The following is a 23,945-nucleotide window of genomic DNA, read 5'->3' as shown; positions in this document are numbered from 1 at the left end:
TGTCACCCATTTCTTACTGGTATCGTCATAGACCATAACTGAAGCCCGGGCTTGGCAAATACTCTGTTCACTGGAGAGCAAAAACAAAAACAAAAAAAAATCAAGACAAAAACCCCAGTGAATTTGCTGTGTACTACCAAAAACATCTAAAGGGAAAGAAACCAACAGAAACTATCAGAACTACTTACAACATACGTTTTCAGGATCTGCTAATCCTTTGACTGCAATCTGCCTGTTAAATTAAAGCTGGCGTGTATGTGTTCATAGACTCAAAAAACCTCCAGTGTGCTGCTGTTTTGAACTGATAATCTATTTTATATAAAAATATTAGGCCCTGAGGAATAACATGTATCACACAAACATTATGAAAACTGTCCAACAGTACGAATGCTCCATTTATTTCACGTACCTATTGGCAAGCGAAGCCTTTCACATTTGCATGAAAACGTACCAATATTTTACAGCTTACTGACAAAATAAACGTGACATCCACAGCCGAGTTACACATTTAAAACTGGAAGCAAGCAGACCTTAAACCAAAAGCCACGTTAGGTAAACTGAAGAAATCAATTACGTTAATCCAGCTGACGCCTAATACCCAGACCCATTGACGCACTTAGAAGTCCCAGAATACTCAGTGCAAAACACAGAGGAACTCTTTTTTGCCTTCATCCTAGTAGCAAAGAAAGTGGGAAAGGGGAACCCACGAATGACCGCATGCCAAAGTATAAAGCCATCAGTTTGTATGGCATTAACAACCATTTTTCTTCTGTAGATTCACAGAAAATCATCAGTTCTTGACCTCTTGCTTGCATATTTGTGACTGATATATGTTTACTTGATTTGTGCTAAACCACACCTTTCATGTGCAAGAAATGCCACTGGCAAATACTGTTGAGGTGACTTGTGAATACGGATCAGGATTTCAGTTCCCGCTCTCCTGACCTCCCAGCCTCTTTTCTTGTACCAGAGGAAATAAGAGTTCCGTATACAAACAAAAAAAAGTGAATCCTCCAAATTTTGGAGACTTGAGATCTTCAAATGTAACAGGGATTTTCAACAAGCAAATAGTGTATCCTGGGCCTAGATAACACTGTTAGGATTTATGTCCTGCAAAAATCTTAAGTTCATGACCGCCCTATCAACTTTAGACCCATATATATTTATATATACCTCTCTTTCTTAGCCCAAGCCGTATTAAATAATTTTCAGCACTGCAATATCAAGTGGTAATCCGCTTTGCACTCAAATCCTTGCCCCCCCCCCCCCATTTATTTCTTTGTTTTGGTTTTGCCTCAGTAATGCCTCACCAGCACACAAACAAATAAACGAGACACTCCTGGATAGTGCTAAACCATATCCCTGTGCTGCCACCCCACCAAATTACACCACTTGTAAATTATACCAACTGCTGCAAACCCAAACCCACCCGACCCCATCACTGTCATCATTTTAATGAAAGGGAGCACGTTACTGTAAGTATTAAGAGGATCCGGGTAGATTACAGCAGCAATTTTCAATCTTTTCTGATCTGTGGGTCTCAAAAAGATTGCAAAGGCAGATGCATCCCCCATTGTACATGAAAGCCTACTGATGCTTGGCTTGTTTTATCAGTCACTTCACACAGCCTCCAGGTATCCCACAGACCTCCTCCAGGCTGTGGGTAAGAGCCTGGGAACTCTTCACAGCATTTACAGAGGGAGCAGCGATGCTGGCAGACATCTCCGCAAAGAGCAAGGTAAGAACATTCAGAACAAAGTGTACTTTTATTACGCAGCATGGAGACAGTCAGATTCTGATACTGAAGCATATGGGCAATATATTCATATCAGCAAGTCTAAATGTTATTTTCTTTCTATTCTTCAGAATGTATAAAATCAAGGTCATCCACCAGTTGCTGTTGCTTTTTTATGTGAGATACCTGGAGAACAGCTGCGCCTTTGTTGATGCACTTACCCAGCAAATACTTCTCCATCACTTTTTTTAAGGTAAGCTAATATCTCGTGGCAGCTTCTCCGTATCTGACAGGAGCAGCTGAGGGATTTGAGCTCACTCCAGCCTGCCTAATCCTCCAACTGGTGCAAGAGCCGCAGGCAGGCAGCAGCGGCGGCATTGCCTGCATCCTCTGGACCCACCCGGGGATGCTCACTCAGGCTCGGATTCACAGATGGGGAGGAAGGGAGAGCAATGCACCAGCAGAAAGGCAAGTACACTGGATTAGTTTTGCCACGTGGAAGCGGAATGGCTAAAAATATTTTCTGGTGCAGTCCTATGGCTGGATGGTGCCCGCCTGCCAGTGCTATCAGGTGCCTCATGCCACTTCCAGCTCCAGAGGTGGGGGGAGCATCAGCTGCTCAGGGCCACAGCAGCCCCCCGCCCATCGAGCCAGCGGGGTCCCAGAAAACACAGTCCCTGGGAGAGGCACACTCAGGCAGCGTGACACTGGGTCCTTATCCTCAAGCCTTGCTGGTTGCTACAAGCTTCGCTGCACTAAAGTAAGGAGGATCACACCCCTGGTTTCACCAGAGCAAGCCTGGGACCCAATGGTGTCTCCATTTCAGGTGAATTTTGGAACCCACAATTGTCATGGGCTCCTTAATTAGTCAAAATTAATTAAATTATCCTGACTTACAACAAAGAGAACGCACCTAACCATACAGACATGAGGGCCTTACCATGGCTTTATTCGTAATGCCTTATCCAGACTCCCGTGGACACAGCAACTCTGCCTTCAGACTTTGCTGCCATTGAAAAATGCAGCAAAGAACCCCTCTACAACCCCATGATTGAAATGCGGATGTAGACCCCAGGAGCAATATTTAACGCATGACAACCAATTGTTACTGTAACATAAAGCAACACATCAAGCTCAATCCCTGCTCTCCCTGCAGTCAATGGAAGTTTTTCATCATTCATTTAAATGGAAACAGGATTAAGCCTATTATTTGGCCTCCAGTGAAATAACAGAAAGGAACATAAAACAAGTACAGCACAAGGGGAATCCTTTCCTGCAAAGCACTTCATCAATCTTTCAAAACCTAAAATGCCCCCAGGGACCCATTGCTAGCTCACTGTCTCACCCTGAATGCAGGTGTAACTCTTTATGCCTGAAGACTCTACTACTACTCTACTCCTCCTCCTCCTCCTCCCCACAAAATGCACAGGTCTCCAAGTGCCACTTTAAGGGGCTTCCCTGAAAACAGTCCAGAAACGTTCCTCTTATAAAGGTCAGTGAGAACCTCTCTATTACCCTCTGCAGAACCCATCACTTTAAACGCAAATCAAGCAACATTGGTTTCACAAAGCTCCAGCAAAATTTTCTGTTGTTTTTGGGACCATACACCATTGATACATTGTGCAGTCACGTATCTTCTCCATGAGAAGTCTGGCAGATATCGGTATTTATACACAAAGTCATGAGTATAGCTTCTAGAACTTGCCTTATTTTCCTATGAATACACAAAAGTTACTGAAAAATAAGTATGTCTTGGAGAAGATTTATCAAGTTTCACACACCTTTCCAAATATTACTAATTTCCCTATTGATTTTATGTAACATTAACATGCAAGTCATCAGATTCAGTCACCTGGGTTTCCACCATAGGCAACTACTTGCAAAAAAAGATAAAAATTGCATCGTGGAAGGGGTCTTAATTACAACATTGTTCACGTTCGTGCATAACATCTACTCCCATGCGCTGCAGTACGCTCTAGGGCAGATTTGAGACATCTTATTTATACGTGGAGGGGAAGGGGATCTCCCTAGGGACCCCTTCACACCCTTTCACCCCTATCTATTCTGAAAGGATTTTCTCTTCAGTGCTTTACATCTGTGGGATGGCAAACCTCTGCTCCAGGACCACCTGTTTGCCTGAAATTAAAGCAAATCTACTTAACTTCGTATCTGATAAGAGGCAGACTGCACTGGGAAATCCTTCGTTCACAGTCGGTATCTAAAATCCAGCATTCATTGTTGAGATTTATAGAATGTTGTTTCAATATTACAAAACTATAAATTAAAAATACGTATGTATGTTTGCGGGTGATACTGTTTGCTTCATTCTGCGTAACCCCTTTTGACCCCCTGTCTTCCATCTATTTGTTTAGGACTCAAGCTTCACAAATTAGCAGATTAGCTAATTTGGAGTTAAACCTTCTTGAAAGGGTCAACTTTGACCCTTCTTGCCCAGCCCCGGTGAGAATGGGCAGCCAAGCACAGCGCCTGGGCTGCGTGGATATAGATTCGCTGTATCCTCCTTGCTATGCTAGCTACGGCGTCAGCAGCACGTCCAGCCCCAAATGAGTCATGTCAAGCTTAAAGGTACCATTTAAGGCACCGAGAGTACTGGATTTGGGGATAGCAGTTAAGAGTAGGAATGAGGCTGTACTTCGAGACAGTGCTGCAATGAAGGCGGCTTCATCCAGAAACGTCTCTCCTCTTCCATCTGTGCAGAACTTGAAAAATACAGTCCTTCCTTCCCGGCTTTTAGTAAATTTATGATTACCAAGGTTTCATAGCCAAAAGAGAGCCATGAAGGAGTACGGAAAAGATAACACTGGGAGTCGTAGGGAAAATATCTATATTTTTTGTGAATTATCACATAAGACTTAATGGAGCTGCTTGACCTTACCTAGCTGACTACAAGTAATTAAATAGGAGGAGGAAATACAGGGGAAAATGAAATGACAGAAATGACTGTGAGGGTCGGGAGTGGGGGAGCCATGGATTGGGGAAAAGTCCCCCTGTTTCACTCTGCCTAGCCCTGTGGGTTATCCAAATGTACAAGCAAAAAGCTCACGACGGAACCACAAAAGGCCTGGCATAAAGAATAAACAGAAAAAAGGGAGTAGATAATAATATTTGGAGGCAAGTCTTTGGTAGAGAGGGTCTGAACGGTCTCCAAGGTTTTTCTCTCCCATCCCAGCCTGAGAGGAAGACGAGAGGCCAAGCTGCACTGCTCCTTCATTGACCTGTTTTCTCTACTTACAAGGTATCTTCTTATGAATAAAACTTTTGCAGAGTGGTACTGGGTGGCTGAGCCCACCTCTGACCAGTGACGCCGTGCAGAGCCTACCGTGGCGCAGGGTTATCCCAGCCCTACCCCGGACCCCCCGTCCAGCACCAGCCCACCCAAAGGTCATGTCTCCAGGGGTAGTGGGAGAGATTTAAAATACTTTCCCCTAGAGCCAGGGCAAGGTAATACAGCTTTTGGAAGGTCATCAAATCATGGTCATAAAAGATGTAACAAATGACTGCAACTAACCAACTTCAGTGTTAAACACCTAATTCTGTGGGCTCTACTCCAGCACACTAGTTGGACCAGAAGACTTCCACTATCCCTTATATTTACAGACACAACTGTTTCCTTGGGGCAGACATTCACTTAGCATAAACCATGAAAGCGCCCTTGGTAGAAATCAAGCTATCACGCTTTGAACTTATTATGGATCTACCTTCTTTCAAGCTGCTCATGATTCTCTCACCTTCGAATGAGCTGTCTTCTGCTATTCTTAGGAAATGCAAACAGCTACTCTTAAGAACACTAACTTTTTTTTTTATTTATTTCCATTTCCCATCCATTCCCTCACCTTTAAATAATTCATAACTAAAAAAAAATATTTTTGACTGATCTAGCCATCCTTATTGGTGTCAGAAATTGTTACTACTACTTTGCCCGAGGCTTGTCCTACCTGGGAACAAAACCCTCAGCACACAGAACGTGCGAGGTAACTCACAAGCCATTTAACACATCTCGCTCTACTCAGCCACTGAGCCTGCCTACCAAAAGTCACACTTGCGTGGTTAAACCTGACATGCAAGAAATAGATGCTGATGCTGATTTAAGAAGCCGACAGAATTCTCTCAGTGTCAGCTTAAACAGCTAACGTATATACAAAATCCTGTATACGGAGACATGTGGTCTGTGTGGTACATATCTGTGTTAACCTCAAAATTAGGAAGCTACAAGTCATGTTCCTGCAGCATTTAAAGCGTACTTCAAACTCTAATGGACTAATTTGCTAAACATTTTCATTGGTTTCACTACAAGTATAACAATGACTGGGACGCAGGGGAAGTCTTTCAGTAGTAAACTTAATAAAAACGGGTGGACATTTTTCTCTGACAACTGGATTTACAAAACAAAAAACCTGGGAAACCCTTTGGACACAAGTCAGTCAGGTCATCCAGGCTCACACACGCCATATCTGACCTCCGAGCTCATTACAGACAAAACTTGCCATAGCACAGCAGCTCTCCAGCCTTCCCACCAGAGATTCACTGCCAGCTTTGCTCCTGACCCCATTTCTCTGTGGGAACCTCATTTCTCCCACACAATGTCAGTCGTGCTTGTGACTCCTTTTGGGACCTCTTTTTTCAAAGCCTACTTCCCTCTGCAACCAAACCCGCAGGACAGTTGGTGTCACCATCATTCACCCTACCTCTGTCCCAGAGCACTGAAGAACTTACTTCCTCAGCAACCTCACAGTGAAAGAACAACATTTAGCCACTGATCAAACTACAGGACAGTGGAAACCCACAGGGGCTTTACATCCAGACAGGAGCTTTTAATCCTCAGCAACAAGCAGATATCTGAATAATTTCTAGGACACATTTGGAAAAACAGTAGTCAGTTTCACATATAATATGGAGGTGCCATAACCACCATCTCCATTTGCTTTGGAGTCCCATTTTGTGGGACCCCTTGAAACATCAACCTACGGAGCCAGAGGTCAGAAGTCCTCAGTTTGCACTCACTCCTGGTCACCTGTGTTTGCAGAGACACCTCCACAACAGTGCAGCCCTTGCCCCAGTCAGCCTGAAGTGCAGCCCAGTTCCCAGGGGAACTGCTGTTTTTTGGTCTCCTGCTCAGCTTGAGTGTGGTCATGGAAGATCTGCCTTTGGTGCTGGGCTTTGGCTGCAGCGCCAGCCGGAGATGAGCTTTTTGCACTGAGCATCTGCTGCAGGTGCCTGGCCATCACCTTTCTCCTCTGTTAAAATTCACCATCTAAATAGCTTAACATTAAATAATTAGAAGAAAATACTGCAAATACAAAGCTTCCTTCATAAACAGCTCTCAAAAAGACTGATGCTGTTAAATAAAGAGTTGTGACACACCTGCAAGATAAATACGTATTTTACAGAGCAGGAAATGGAAATAATGGTAACTAAAGCATTAATAAGAATAAGATGAACACCAGTTCACCTGCACAAGGAAGAGTATTTAAGAGTTACTCTTCTTTTTGCCACCAATGAGACATTCATTTTGAATTCTCCTTTACTACATTGGCATACCCAGTGCGAATTGACATGTCCAGCAACTGTTGCAGACATCCACGGCAGACACTTCAAATCTGCTGTAAATCAAAAAAGAGACACTTTATGAGGCACCCAGATCTCACACTAAGCCAGGACTTTGGGAGACAAGTTGCTAAATTTGGGAACATGCATTCAATCCCGGCATGACCAGAGAAGCTTGCATAACCTTCTGTCACCCCTCAGTGCTCTTGAGCATGGGAGAAGTGAGAGGGAGAAGGGAGAAACACAAAAAAAAGAAGTATGCAAAACGATAATGCAGCGGAAGAGATGTTCCACCTGGGCCTGATTGTCAGTCCAGAACAGCTCAGTCCTCAGCACTGCCAGTGAAAGTCCGTGGAGAGCCCTGACTTCTCGGTGTCCACCGCGGCCTTTAAATAGCACATCTGCCAATCAGCAGAGATTTAGGGCCAGCGGAGTGGCTGCAGACAGATGCCCTTGTAAGCCGGCACATCTGCTTCGTTCATATCGCTGAGATTTTGAAACTAGGCGATGGAGTCGATTATAGCCCATCACTTTTCCGGTATGCTTTGCAAATTGAAGCGTAAGAATCTATATGATTCTAAAGGGAACTCCAGTCATCAGTATCTCAACTCAATATCTTAAAAAAATGCTTTAAGAGAACTGCTTTGCAAAAGGCACTTTCACAGAGGAAGTCTAGTGGTTCAGAGAAGTGCCATCGCTGCCAGGCAGCCAGACTCCCAGAACCATGCTGTGCTCTGGGAAAATTTCCCTTCAACTTCCACCTGCTCCAACAAGGTAGGATCACTGCTGTCTCCCGATGGAGAAACTCCACTGATCCATTAACGCTTTGATTCACGCAACATTTCTTTTCTGCAGTGAAGTGTGGTTCACTTTCAGATTTTGCATACCACCTTGAAGATATACTATGGGAGTTCCTAAAAATAAATATCAGGTAAACGTTTAAAGTTCCTAAAAATAAGTCAAGTAAATGGCCTGGGGAAACACTATGAACCCAATTAGTCAAAAACAATAAAAAAGCAACTTGACTAGATCAGGTTGCTATTAATATAAACTACTTCCCTCCGCCCTTAAATTACAGAAATAAAACCAAGAAGTAACTAATCTTGTAAAATACACATTATGCAAAACTCAAAACCGAACTGTCAAGTGAAAATACATGACTGAGGGCTCTCACTCATGGGCCAGCCATATCCATATTTCAGGAGAAGAGGACCTTAAACAAAAGCTTTGAAAGATCATAATCGTAACTAATAATCGGGAGAGGCAGACTCATAAGTGAACACAGGAAATCAACATAAAGGTCTTTCATTAAAGCCTTCAATCCCAGACGAAATGCAAATAAACCTGTGACAATTCCCCCGGAGCTGACGGAGGCAGACCAGGAATGAAGGAGGCTCACTCCGTCGAGTCAGCCTCTCCCTCGCTGCCAGGGGATGCATATTAACGTAGCATTGCCATAAAAGCTTAATTACCATTTTATACAATTACAAATCATCCTGTGAGGCTATATATAACCAAAACGCAGACCTTCTGTGTTTAGGACAATACATGCTCTCCTTCCCATCCAGTCACATTAATCCCGGTCAATAACTTCCCCGCCATCCTGCACAGAGCCCGGATACTTACGTGCCTGCCATTGGGGAAGACCTGGTCAGGTAATCCCGTGGGAGTAGACGCTCAAGTCCGGCACGTGTGCTTAAACCCAAACAGGCTGTTTCACCCGGTTGCAGAGCAGAAGACAAATTTGGCAGGGAGACAAGCCAGGAGCCTACATGAAGGCTTGCAACCCAAACAGGAAAGGGAAGCGCTGCTGAGAGAGCAGAAGGGCAGGAAGCAACTCTTACTGGTGCAGCAGGGGCGGGGAAGGGACTTTAAAGAAGAAATGTGTTCTTTCAGCTGATTTACCGAACGAAAGTCCAAACAATATAGATTAAGATTAGATGCGCCGCCTTTGCCCCATTGGCGGCACGGGTATTAAAAACATTTTGCTTATTTTCTCAAGGCACGGGTTCGCTGTCCAAGAAAAAGCAAAAGCAAACAAACCTCAGACCCAGGAAAAAAATGCTATTATTCATTTATGGCATGGGCGTTTGCATGGTGCCGAACTAAAGGCGGGGGGCCCCGTTGGTACTGAGGGCCCCCGTCCCACCTCGCCACCAACCTGGCATTGTCTGCTGGCTGGTTCAGGCCCAGCTCCAGCACAAAACCTGAATTAGCACAGCACAGTGCCCAGACTACTGCACGCTGACTCTCACCTCCCACACCATTACAGCCTTTGGACGGGAGCTGCCTTACACCTGGCTAACTCGGGGTCCAGCCAGAGCACAAGCTTTCCTTCACTTGCTCTCCAACTCTGTCATCCCACTTGGAGCATCGCCATAAATACACAAACTAAGAAAGACATCTTCACAGAAGGTGGTAATTGATCAAGGACATGGACCAGTTAGAGCAAGTCCGGAGGAGGGCCATGAAGATGATGAGAGGGCTCGAGCACCTCTCCTCTGAAGACAGGCTCAGAGAGTTGGGGTTGTTCAGTCTGGAGAAGAGAAGGCTCTGGGGAGACCTTATAGTCCCTTCCAGTACTGAAAGAAGGGCTACAGAAAAGATGGAGAGGGACTCTTTATCAGGGAGTGTAGCAATAGGACGAAGGGTAATGGTTTTAAGCTGAAAGAAGGGAGATTTAGAATAGATATTAGGAAGAAATTCTGTACTGTGAGGGTGGTGAGGCACTGGCACAGGCTGCCCAGAGAAGCTGTGGATGCCCCATCCCTGGAGGTGTTCAAGGCCAGGCTGGATGGGGCTCTGAGCAACCTCGTCTGGTGAGAAGTGTCCCTGCCTATGGCAGGGGAATTAGAACTAGATGATCTTTAAGGTCCCTTCCAACCTAAACCATTCTATGATTCTACGGGAGAAATCTCCAACACTTAAAAAACAAGACAAAAGTTTGCTCCAAGGGGTATGTAAGCAGGGTGTGCCCTCCCTCCATCACCAGCAGCTGGGAGAACCTTTTTCAGCAGCAGGGAAGCCCCCTGCCAGCAGGTACCTGGGGACAGCAAAGATGAGACTTCATCACCTCTCCCCTGCTCTCCTGCCTGCCCAACGCTAAGCCTCCCACAAACGGCATGTGGGATTTGGCTTGGAGTAACCACTGCAGAGATCCCTGCTGTAAGGAGGAGAACACCTTATCTCACAGCTTCTGCTATAGAAGACGTGCCATCTGCTATTGCCTTCCAGACAGTTAGTTCTGTGTACCATCCTGGCTCTTTTTTAACGGGAGGGCCTTGCAAAACTAAGCCTCCCTGACCGTGCTGTGCCCGCAGGAGACCCCTGAGAAACCTTTGTCTCCATCCTGCCGTGAGCTGCCTACACACGTGTTTGCACACATCCACGTTCCCGTTAACAGGGAGGTTGGGTTTGCCCTCCAATAGTGCTTCCACCTCCCTTGCTCTCTCTGCAGGCTCTTGGTTGCCTGCTTGGCTGCTCTGTTAATTGGGCATTGCGACTTGGCCATGGCAGCAAGATGGCCTATTAACGCAAATCGAAACTTTGCAAATTTAGGAATAATAATTAAAAGTATTTCCATAAAAAGAAATGAGTGGAGGTCTTGGAGAGCAGAACAGCAAACTAATACTTTAGGGCTCCCTTCCCTGGGGTAAAACTGCAGCGGTTTTGATGGGCTCCCTCTCAGAGGTGACAGGCCCTCAAGAGAGATTATCCTGCTTTTCTCCCCGTTCCTTGGTTTGGCAAACTTGTACATATGGATGCAACGCTCTAGTCTTCACTTCAAGGCATGGGTGCATTATGGCATGAGCAGATTAAAAAGCAGAGAACTAGAGCCAGGAGAACCTGACAGGGAGTACTGGATGGACCCTGCCATGTTCTGGTTGCCCGTAGAGAAAGCTGGGGTTTTCTTCCCATTTTCACATGAAATTATCTTTGTTTGTTTGGGGTTTTTTTGTCAGTGTGCTTACGAGTTCTCTTAATGTGTCTAAATATGTCACCTGCTATGTGTGATTACACAAACAGCAGCACAAACACAAAATGCAAACAACTGCAGAATAAACCCACTGGACAGTCAGAGATCCCAAAGAAAATACTTCTCCTGTGGCAATTACTTGAGCCACCCCATGATGTACTGCAGGATCAGCGCGTGGAGTGGGGAAAGGAGAGTTCACACCCACTTGTGTGTCACGGCAGCATTTTGCTGAGCCACTTTGTGCCCACCTGGGCACTACACAAACCAGGAACAGACGCGTTACCTAATCTGAACCCAGTTCTCTAAAGTGCCATGCGAATGAACTACCTCCCTCCGGTAATCCATTGCACAAAATCCTACCTTTCTCACCTCCCTTGATCCCTTTTGCCCATCTGCCCACACTCGACCTGGAGCAGCCATGGCTCCCAAAGCACCCCACAAATGGTGGAGCTGCTCAGCTCTTGAAGACCTGCTGGAACCACAGCAGGGACCCGTGATTTTACCCCAGAGGCAGCACATGGGCGCTCTCTGGGAGTCAGCACCGGAGGGTCTGAAGTCTGTGCTAATGAGACCAAAACCTGCAAGAGCCCTGAGGAGACCAGTCTTCAGGAGATCACACAACCCCCCACATCCTTGCAGAGGTTTCACAGTGCAACATACGTGTGAATAACCTCACATCCCCATTTAATATAGCAAAAAGTGAGAGGCGTAAGAAATTGGCTGAATTTGGCAAGGTGCACCAGCTACATCAACACTTCAGGGCAGTTTCCATGAGGGAGCAACTGCTACAAACGCCGCTCTACCTGAGCAGAGGAGCAGAGTGATTCTCACGTTCACTGGTTTTCCTGTCGTAAAAGACTGCTTTCATGGTCCAGCTGAAAGACCTGCAAGAAACTATTGGTGAAATGGCACCTAGGAAAAACATGGGTGTCAAAATTTGGTCAATCTCACAGTTGGTAGTTCATCAACCGTTCAGCTGCAGCTTCTGATTCCTCTGCAGTAAATCTCTGTATGACTGAAGGGTTTCGATTTTCAACTGATGGGGGAAGTTCAAAACCCAAGAAGAAATAAAGTTCTCACTGACATTTAAGAAAAGATTTTTCTGTTGTGTTTTTTCTTTTGTCTTTTTTTTTTTTCTGTTTAATGAAACATTTAATTAATTATCACTTTTCTGGGATTTCAACTTGGCTGCATTTTCCTGATACTACACTTTTCTGCCTTGAGATCTGGGTGGATTTTGGGCACTACGCTGTTTCCTTCAAAAAAAAATCCTGATTTTCATTAATTTAAAACTTGACTTTAATTGGATTCAAGTGGCAGTTCCTCTGTATAGCTCATACACTGCTTAGACTATTATTGTAGAGCTTGTTTGTGTAAACAGTACTTTACTGCATGTATTAGTAAAGAATGTTATAACCTGAAAAATGCATCTCCAAATAACTATGGACTCAAATCCCTAATTGCCCAGATCAGCCACACTGGCTCCACTGTTCTAGGCAAAGGGATGCAAAAAGATGGACTAAGGAAAGATCTGAGCAGCCTTTTTATTTCTCTGATTTCATGCATCTGGGATAGATACCATCACTGATTTGGGGGGAGAAGACAGCACTTAGTTGTCAGAATAGTCCTCCTGCTAAACCAAGCAGATATGATTCTCCTTACACACAAGTATCAGCTATAATAATATCATAGAATGGTTTAGGTTGGAAGGGACCTTGAAGATCATTGAGTTCCAACCCCCCTGCCACGGGCAGGGACACCTCCCACTAGACCAGGTTGCTCAAAGCCCCATCCAGCCTGGCCTTGAACACAACCCATTCCTCTTCATCCTATCACTACTTGCCCTAGTAAAAAGTCCTTCCCCAGATCTCCTGTAGGCCCCCTTTAGGTACTGGAAGGCCGCAATAAGATCTCCCCGGACCCTTCTCTTCTCCAGACTGAACAGCCCCAGCTCTCTCAGCCTCTCCTTATAGGAGAGGTGCTCCAGCCCTCTGATTGTCCTCGTGGCCCTCCTCTGGACATGCTCCAGCAGGTCCATGTCCTTCTTATGTTGGGGACTCCAGAGCTGGATGCAGGACTCCAAGTGGGGTCTCACGAGAGTGGAGCAGAGGAGCAGAATCACCTCCTTTGACCTGCAGGCCACGCTGCTTTTGATGCAGCCCAGGATACGGCTGGCCTTCTGGGCTGCGATTGTGCGTTGCTGGCTCTTGTTGAGCTTCCCATCAACCAGCACCCCCAGGTCCTTCTCCTCACGGCTGCTTATATCAGATAGAATAATCTTGTCTCAAAGATTTGGTTCTCCTGACCACAAACACCTTCGAGCACACCTGAAAACTCCCAGGCTCCCCCCAACTCCTGCTCGCACTGTGCACGCCCCAAGCACAGCAAAGAGCAGGTCATGACTGACAATGTCACCCGGGAAGCAGTGACAGTGAGTGGGACAAAGCCCAGCGCTGCCTCTCGGTGCGCCCATCATAAGCCAAATTAATTTCACAAAGCACTACAGCATACATTCCAGCAGAAGTGCCTCTAATCACCTCTTTGCATTGCTAAAATGCCTCCGTGGCCCTGGACTAGAAAGGGAGCACTTAGGAGGAAACAGCACCCCGGGACAAATCACAAATAAGACCCAGTAGCTGATTACTATCCGGTCCTCACAAAGGACCATATGCTGGATAAACAGATTATTTCAGTCATGTGCTGAGATCCGTGTGAGAAGATCAGGATTCCTGAACACAGGAACGAGGCTTTAGTTGCAATTATGTGAATATTCCCACAGGTTTCCGAGCAGCACGTCTGCTGGCCACTTACTAGGCTTTCATGTTCCAAAGACATCCAAGTACTGTATTCGTCTTCTTTTGGAGAATTTCATCACCAGACAAAACAGGATTTGTGTGAGACGATAATGTTATATATTTTCAATCCTTAGAGCTACGGGCTGAACGCAGAAAGGTGAGCATCTCAGCCTCCAAATGACTCATCTCCAAATATAAAAACTTGTTAATTTTTGAGAATGAAATGAAGATGCACTGTAGAATGTGTTGTGTATACTCTAAAAAAACTATTACAATCATAACACAAAAATAAAACTGTAACCATCTAAGAGCTATTTGAAGGCAGACATGATTAAAACATACTTTTTTTTTAATAAGCATATATTTCAAACCTTCAAAATAACTTTTTGTGCCTGTATAGCTGCTGTTTTTAATTCAGTGTTGGTCCAAAAAGGCATCTTATTATACTACGAAAAATTCAAAATTTGCATATGGCAATGTCTTTTGTTTAATAACCTCATGATTAAGAAATCTGAAAGTTCACACTGAAACTGTACACTCAAATTTCATAGACCACAAGAAAATTGTATGAATATATGCACAAATGCTACATGATAGCATATAAAATATGCCATTAGATATTCAGATTCGCAAAACTAATTTCACAGCTGTTAATAGTCTTTGAATGTAAGACATTTCCTCATACACTGAGATTTGCAACTGTTAAACATGCTGATAAGACAAAAAAATTCCTTGTCCTCAGAAAGTTTAACCCTATATATGTATATGCTATTGCACTCTCAAATCTTTTTTTCATGCTCTTCACTCATTTTAAAGGAGCAGGAGAGATACTGGAGAGTGGAATATACTTATTTAGCATTACAAGAGTTAAAAATATGCAATGAGGTAAGGTGCTAACTGCCACTTCGACAGCAAAACAGTTGTCCTTCACTGGGCGTATTTTACAAATGAGAGTCTTCTTGAGACTTCATTTCGGATGCAATCCCATCACTGCTGAGGTCCAAGGAAGTTTTGCCACGGACTTAAAAGAAACAAGACTCAACTCTTGGTATAGATCCATTCAAGTAGTGATAAATAACCCTATGGCAGAAAAAAAAACAAAACCAAATCTTTTAAAGGACTTGAGTTATACAAGATTTGGGGAGCCCTATTTTTTCTTCCTTCCGGGAAGCCCCTGACTCTCTCATTCATGCAGTGCCCTCTTCTAAGATGATTTCATCTCCCCCTCCTCACTCTGCAGAGGGAACAGTCAGAACTCACCTGCTTTCAAGGGGACTGTCTATTTTGGCTGATGCAAACAGCTTAGGTATTGCATTAAGGACATAACTGTATTGCAAAGAATTAACTCTGTGGCTGCCTTCAATTTTCCTCTCTATAAACTGTGATGAGCAGTGGGCAGTAAGCCCAGACCCCACGGTAAGCAGCATGGAACAAGTTATAGACCATATGGAGAGAAATAAACTGCCACTTCATACACAGGATATCTATAATGCTTTTTTGCTTGAGTCAGCTAATTGCACATCCGCAAATCAGCACATTTATAACAAATGGAGCATTATGATGTCATGGGAAATTTATTTAATATGATCAAAGTTTGCCAGAATAAGTTCCCCTGAAAGCAGGAAAGTACTTAAGAGTCCTGAGTGCCTGGGACATTTTACAGTCCTTATTAAACAAACATTTGCATGTTGTTTCATGGCAGCCAGCAGTGCACAGGCCCGTACCTTCTAAGCCTCCATGTCAGCAACCTCCACTGCAGACTTCAGCACGAGCATCTCCCTGCTACAGGCAGAAGACACCTCCTTGCTTATAGCTAGAACCGGGCACACCACCCACACCTGCTCCAGCAGCAGGGAAAGCAGGGTTACTGCTCCCATCAAGTCGTCTCAGATAAGTCTTACCATCTCCTGTCTTCTCCGAAGGCTGAGAATAGTATAGACTGTTAGAAACCTTCTGCGGTATGGCAGATTTTAAGAGGCGTACTTCGCTTTTCCACGTATGTTTTTGTGTTAAAGCAAATGAATGACCTTGATCTAGAGAGCCACTAGCAATGGTCAGTATAAACTTACTTGGAGTATCAGCTGAAAAACATTCTCCTATTTAAGTCACCAAGCACATGCTATCCTCCAACACTGCTCCACAGCAGGCGTGGTTTCACTTTCAGCTTGCATTTTTCCTTAGACTTTCACAAAAAGATTATCACAAGTGTTTTCAGGAGCTGTAGGCAGCGGTCATTTGAACAGCATACATGATTTTTCGTAGCTCCTAATTTACAGGGATGTCACATAAATTTCTGGGGCTTGGATTTGAAACAAGAAACACCAACTTTACCATAGCCTCAAAGACAGATTAGGAGCTTTTTGCTCAAAAGTCACACTTGCTCATTTCTAGCAGAAACCTTTGTTATTTAATGTTATCCACCACTAAGTAATGTAATTCAAACATCATGTTTTCCTGATTAGATAAGATACTTGCACCCTGAAGCACCTCTATAGCACATTGTGGGCACCACAACCCCGTGGAAGTGTTTTTATCATAAGCCTTTTAGAGGCACATGGATGGGTAAGGGATAGCCTAGCAGGCAGGAGGACAAAGAGAGGTTTCCTGACGTAAGGGATGCTGGAGTGAAGAGAAGGCAGGTAAAGACAGCTTAAGAGACTGGAGCAGAAGAAGCTGACAAAAAATGATCAGAAATTACATTTAGCTGTATTTTTATTACTTGCATTTCTCTAAAGGCATGCGCCTGCCTGATGTTCAGGTTGCCAGATTGAGAACATTTGATAGTCATTGGGAAAGCGCTTTTCAAGACAGCAACACCACCCCTTAGAAGTCAGGGCCCAGAGCAGAATAGCAAAGTGAAGGCTGTGCTGCACAGGACAGCTGCAAAAGCTGGTGAACTCTACTGCTTCGGCAAGAAAGATGCGCCAGGATGGCATTTGTTGGGGTTACAGAAGGACGAGGGCCTAGGCTGGCATCAAGATGAAGAATGCCCAGCCTTGTTTCGACACCTGTTTCTGATATTTGTGCTTCTCAGGATTGGACAGGTTGAAAATAATAGTTGGCTTACGGACATGGGAAACTTCAACTTGCAGAAGGATCCCTGGAGGTGGAATGGGTATGGTATGGTCAGCAGTTTGTCATGCCAACGCCCCGCATCTTTCACTACCATGTAACACACTGTGGAGTGGACACACAGGGAAGCTCTGTTCTCTAACAACTGTGGAGCATCCCTATTCCTTCCACTTTTTTCATGTCTTATAGTAGAAAAATATCAGCTCTTACAATAATCCCTTATAACATTTAACAGGATGCTGAGCTAGTTTCGCATGACTCGATATGTGCTCCATCCTTGCTGAAGTTGGTGGAAAAACTCCCAATTTCAGCTGCAGCAGAAACTTATCTTTTATATCATCTGTGTCATCGGTCAGGCAGTAAACCAAGGTAAACGATACCGGGGTATTGCAGCCTTATCTTAAATCCACTGTCTGCACCGATGGCGATGGGCAATGGATGTGGCCTCGATGTTTCCAGCTATGCTTCAGCTAGGAAGAATAACAAATTAGGCCTCGGCACAAACAACAGGTTGTACAACTGAGTCATAGTATGTGTTTAGATTAACCATCTTAATTCTGATAAAAATGGAACATTGCAGGCCTGGTCATTTGTACCTTTCTGTCACAGGAAAGGTACAGCCTTCTTCAAAAGCAGGCATAAACCAGCACCAAATGTAAATGAACTGTACTCAAAAATCTGTATATACATTAACATGCTGTAATCAGTGGTGTGTCCCCCCCCCGATTTCTCAAGAAAAATTATTAAAATAATCTGAAAATTAAAATAAACACAAGGAGAACTAGTGAATGCAGATGTGCAGTAAGCAAATCCTTTGTCCAAAGCTACTGACAATACTTAACAAAACAAAAATTATCCTGGCAGCCCCTTCCTTTCTCCCTCTTCCCTCCTTCCATTATTTCTTGGCAAAGATTTGTCCCCATTGACTGGCAGATAAAAATATTTGATGAGTGCCAAAAGTGAAACAGGATCCCTGAGCACATTTGTGCACCAGACTTGTTTGCGTGCAATGTTTGGAATTTTGCAAGATGACTATGTATTTTTCTAAATCAAAGCTGTACGCTGCTTGCAATGCACAAGACACCAAAGAGGAAAGGAAGGACTACTTTGAATGTACCCTTTTTCCCCTAGCAACCTTCCTTACCTCTTCTAAAATGATGTTCTTGACTCTGATACGTCCCCCTGTGACATTCCCATCATGCAGAGACACCATACAGCACCACTTCTCAGGAGATACGTATCTACTAAACCGCCATCTACACAACACGTGCGTGTTGGCAGCGAGCGGTTGGTCAACCAGACGATAGGCTGCCTTTAGCTTGGGAAGGGTTCCAGTTTGAATCACTCTGCTCTCCATCCACTTGCTGAGCCTCACAAACAAGTGACTTTTATTCCTCTGCCAAACTAGGCTGACACTTCCCAGTCTGCTGGTCAGCTACTGGGAAGGTGGTAGAGAGAAGGAGAAGGATGGGACAGACAGAAGGGTAGAGCAACTGCATAAGCCTTATTTCCTTAGGAAAGCAAACTAAAGAAAGGTTGGTAGTGAGGGAACCCCAAAGAATCACTGTTTACCTCCACCAGTGCCCTCACCAGCTCCTCCACCTGCAGCCAACCACCACCAAAGCCTCTGCAATGGCACGCACAGTCCCTTTGAAAGTCAGCCTCAGGCTACTGCCAAATACAGTATCATTTCACCACCGATGTTTATATGTCATAGTACCCAGGACTAAACTTCTACTAAAAGCACTTCAGGCAGTATATTTAGGCATTTTGGCTACACGTAGCCTGTTGCTGATTTCATTAAATCTTATGAAAGCAGTCCTCTGTAGTAACAAAACCTGTAGGTACAAGAAGGCTGGAAAGCAATCGTAAAGGATGCATTGGGACCAGTGTGAAGAATGATCATCGTTCATCTCACAGGCCATGTCACACGCTTGGGAGTTGCCATGAAATTACTTCTGTCCACAACATGGAGAAGACGTTCCTATAGTTTGTGGCAACTCTCACAAGTCAGAGTTGACAAAGATTCTACCATGGTTCTTACAGATGAGCTAACAAGTCACTGGAACAACAGTCTCCAAACTTTTCTGACTGCACACCCCTATCAGTAAAAAACTTTACACACCCCAACATATGTTTTATTACAAAATATATACTACTGAAGTTCTAAAATCTTCTTCCCATCTCCCAGTGGATTGTCTCATGCACACTTCACTTTAGAGACCATTGCATAAGAAGATGACAAATAATAAAGACCTTTTGTCTGAGGCCCCAAAGGAAGCTGGTCTAGTAAAATGTCAAGATTTTGCGAAGCAGCTTCCTTTATTTCTACCGAGCCACAGTGTCCAGCAGAGTGGAATGGATCATGACTGGGAAATTGCTGGGGGGAGGGAGAGGGGGGCGGTAATCAAAAATCTAAGGCAAAGCAATTTTCAGTAAAATTTCCAAAACTGTAAACTAGAAATTTAAGGTCCTTCTGCAAATCTAGAAGGCTACAGCAATTTAAAAGAAGGGGGATGGAATGAGAATTAAGAAGCATAAAGAACCAAATCGCCTTTGAATAACCATGACAAATGGAAGACTCAGTTATTCTGTGGTGCTCAGCTGTAAAAAAAGACCATATAATTTCCTTTGATTTCAAATCTACACTTGGTAAGTAGTAGCAAACACAGTTAAGGGTGAAAGTTCTTTATAGTTCCTATATTCCCCATCTTGACATCTCCTTCATATTGGGAATTACAGACTTTTTCCAAAAGTGTAACTTTCTAGTTCTCTGGCATTTTTTTACTGCCTAAAACATGTAGATTTTTTGTCAGCACTCCAGACAGACTTGTCAAAAGATAACCCTCCCACCCAGAGCTTAACATAAAAGTTTAGCCCTTGAGCCATTATACAGACTGGGAGTGTTCAAGAGCCTATACATCAAGACGTGCTTTTTGTAAGAGCACACTGGTTTTATTATAACAGCACTAAAACATTTAGAACTGCTCTTTTGCATAACTGATACAATGTTTTGAAAAAAAAAATAATTAAAAATAGAACCAAAAAACACTCACAAGTCAACAAACTACAGAAAGAAGAGGCAGATGCAGAAAATGGGGAAAGTTTCAAAAGTACCTCATGCTTCCTTGCCTGCTAATGGCTTTCCAAGCCTGATTGCTTCCTTAAAGCTCCACCACCTTCCAAGATAAATTCGGGAGGGCTGAGCTGAGGTGGTGGAGGGTGTCTAAGAAGAAGTAACATAGCACCTGCAGCACATCTTCCATTTGGTTGGTGTCGAGGCAGCACAGCCTCTACAGTAATGCTAATAGCCACAGCCGGGTGGGATCAAAAGGCAAATTCCTCTTTCGAGTGCAGCAACATTATTTCTCAACCCCAACAAGACTATGGAAATCAGCATGCAAAGTTGTATTACGATTAAATTGTTCATTAAAAAAAAACCAACAAACCAAACCCACAAGGCTTTTGAAAGATTTAATAAATTGCCATAACCTGCAACCTCTCTCCCCTTACGTCCATGCTGGCTTCTCTTTACGCCCTGAAGAGTTTACCAAAATCAAAACTGATGCAAAAACCTTCAGTCAGGTCACAGCAGGATCTCTCACAGTGAACTTTATAATTGGTGCGTTATCAGCTGAGCAACGTTACAGCGTTATTTGGTCTGCTGAAACCAACTCCCCAAAGTGCAAACAGAATACAAATCAGGCAAAGCTCTGAATTGTCTCTTGGGCTGCATACTCAGTTTAGGCAGTTACAGCTTAATGGATAAAATACTGACCTCTGAGACCCCTATTCAAATCCCGCTCGCGTTCCCGTGACGGGCACTGGAACTGGGTTAGGGAGCATTAATTTCAAAGAAAGAACCACTTTCCTAAGTGCTGTCTGTGTTTTTTTTCCACGAGCCTTTTCTCTTCAATATTTCTGCCTTCCTTGCCCGTCTCATCTCTTTCTGCTTAGGCTGACTGGCTCCTAACACCCAGACAATGGTCCTTATTTACTTAATAATACACCCACAGCTGGAAATCAGACCGCGGATTTGGGGAATGCTCCTCTGAAATATGTGATGTGTGAAAACAGAACTTCCCTGCCTGGCCCTGGAGGTGAGGTAGCCCGCGCAGGGAATGGTTGCCAGCTTCCAGCCTGGTGTTACGCAGCTAGTGGACTTCTCATCATTTGTCTGGTTTTCCATCCCTCCCCCATATCTTTAGAGTGTTTTGCTCTTCAGGACTCTTCCTGCCTGACCCAGAATAAGAGAAAAGGGAAAATATAACAGAAAATAAAAGCAACAGCTATTAATTAGTGTGCCATATGCCTCATTGTTCTCAGTTTCTCACTGCCACTGCCACTTAGAGGTAGGTTCACACCATTTTAAAAATGAGAATAAGAATAAAACCTGCTAATACATGAATTTTCCATGTCTTAGTTTCTATGCAGGTTCACTTGGCCTGTGGCATGGCTGACCAGGTATTGCCAGCCCTTGCCACGCACGTTGCCATGCTGACTGCCCAGCTCTGACCTTGCAGTCTCAAGGCACTGCAGGATTTAATAGAAATCACCCAGAAAACAGGGAGAATACTGCTCACTCAGCAATTTGTACTGCACACAGCAAACCGGCTGTGGCACCTGTGGGATCTACCATTCCCTGACACAAAAGTACCATGCTTGCTTTGCTAGCTGGTGCTGGGTGAGCTAAAAAAACCCTTGGATGAGCATAAGGTTCAGAAAACAGAGGGTTTTGCTGTAAACTTCTTTTTACCGGTGCTACCAATATCCCTTCAAGACACGTTTCGGGGATGGGTCTCCTTAAACCTAGCATCCCCCCTGGGTGATCTCAGTCATGTGCCAAAAACAAGACTCAGGCTTTACGTGCATCTGTGCTCATCATAGATGCTCCACAAGACACAATGCAGTGGACGGAGCCCCTTTGTGTAGAGCAGCAGGACCCAGGCAGAGCCGAGCCCCAAGGCAGGCTGGAAACCCCTCTCTTGCATCTCCAGAGAGACCATGGTTTTATCAGAAGAAATTAACAGTGACCTCTTGGTTTAATTAGTTGCATACACTTACAAGAGGAAAAATTAGCATGATGGAAACCCTTGGAGGTCTCTGGGAAGTGAGCGTGCTCTGCTGGGACGGGAGATCTCTGAAGCCAAGGTATGACCTTGGTCCAAACCAAGGTATGGACCTCTGTGTGGGCCACGACACCGCAGGGTCAGGCAGCAGAGGGCTGGCTGAAAGGCAGGTGAGAACAAAAGGGGGTTTGTAGATTTAAATTTTCCTTCACTTCTTCATCTTTTCATCATCTACTTCAGATGTTACAAACCAGTACCATCACTTACACTTTGACATAACCCAGCATGAGATAAGGTTAGTTTCCAGGGACCAGACTAATATTATGGTGTTCCGCAAGCAAAATTGTGTCTCTGTTTATAACTGCGATGCTCTAATGAGCACCCAGCTCATTATAATAAAGGGTAACACAGTGTGCAATGAAGTGTGCCTTCAGAGACCCTGCATGGAGCGGTGTGCGAGACAGAAAGAAATGCCTCCTCCCAAGTAGGATTACCAGCAAATAACCAGGATACAGCCAGGGTGGGTAACATGCTATCTTCAGCATGAGCTGCGGACGCTCATGTTTCCAAAACCGCAGAGCTCCCCAGCTCACTCCTAAAGGTGCTGGCCAACTTGGTAGCCACCCATGACCCTCTCTGTGACTCCTTTGCTCCAGGGTGCAGAGAGCATCACTTGACCAAGAGGCAAAATAGCCCACGGGCCGTACCTGTACCAAGCCAATATCACCCAAACTATTTATGCAAACTAAGAAACTGGATATACTTATGCATGATCTCCACATAAGACTTGTTTTACACACAAACAACAACCAAAATTATTTCATCCTTTTCACTGACAGTATTTTGGTGCACATAGGACATTCCTATTCTGAAAAACAAAAAAAACCCAAAAAATAAAGGAGGGAAATAGTATCCCTTAGTTCTTCAATTTATATTCAATAAGAAGTGGAAAACCTAATTGAAAGACATCAAATGATAGGTCTGTCCTGCAGTAACGAAAACAAATTAAGCCCAATTCAGTTATTTTAGTTCCATTTGTTTTTTAGTGGCAAGACTGGGATTTCTAAAGACACATTAGGTACCACTCTGAAATCCAAGGGAGACATGGCGCCTGGTATTCTCTGTCTGAGCTTCTTTACAGGAGCAGTGCTTATGTTGGAAGCGTGTTGGATGGTTTAATTCCAGCCTACTGAAGAGCAGCCTCCAGGTCATAGATCTGCTGCAGCTAATTTGGCAGAAGCAGCACTGTCTCTTCAGAGAAGGGCAACATAAATCTACAAATACAGCTTCTGTCTGGGGGAATAAACAGCTTTAATTTTCTGTAGAATGACAGTCACTGAGCAAATGTAAAAAACAAACAGAAAAACCCCCAAAACAGAACCAAAAAACCCACAGTAGTAAAGAACAGCTCCTCCAACAAATGGAAACCTCCTCTCTGCAGAGCTCCAGTTCCCCAGTGAGCGCAGTGCTGGGGGGACACAGCAGAAAGGGAGAAGAGACTTATTTCAGTGCGACACTGGAAGCAATTTCAGCCATTTCAGGTTCTTCCCTACCAATTCAATCCATGATGAGCTTTTCCCCCACTAACACAAAAGCATGTTTCAGCATCTTGCAGGGATGTTCAGGACCTGGTCTCCTTTCCTGGATAATCCTGGGAAAGGCAAAGCACTTCAGCAGTGGTTTTGGCAGGCAGCAGCGGGAAGGAAGCAGGCAGACCCCTCCACACCATTCTC

The 23,945-nt window shown here is 44.3% G+C and overlaps 1 protein-coding gene across 1 annotated transcript in view; it reads right to left on the bottom strand.

The window, feature by feature from the left end:
* The window catches only part of EVL (Enah/Vasp-like), a 124,035-nt gene that overhangs the window by 77,846 nt on the left and 22,244 nt on the right, over nucleotides 1–23,945 (bottom strand). The window contains 2 exon segments of the mRNA XM_009891081.1: nucleotides 1–3; nucleotides 5–70. The exon segment at nucleotides 1–3 is cut by the window's left edge and continues 94 nt beyond it. Of these exon segments, the coding sequence (XP_009889383.1) occupies nucleotides 1–3; nucleotides 5–70 (69 nt within the window).

This window comes from Charadrius vociferus, unplaced genomic scaffold, assembly GCF_000708025.1.
Source record: "Charadrius vociferus isolate BGI_N301 unplaced genomic scaffold, ASM70802v2 scaffold228, whole genome shotgun sequence".
In the NCBI taxonomy this organism is placed as follows: Eukaryota; Metazoa; Chordata; class Aves; order Charadriiformes; family Charadriidae; genus Charadrius; species Charadrius vociferus.
This window is presented reverse-complemented; position numbering and strand designations above follow the sequence as displayed.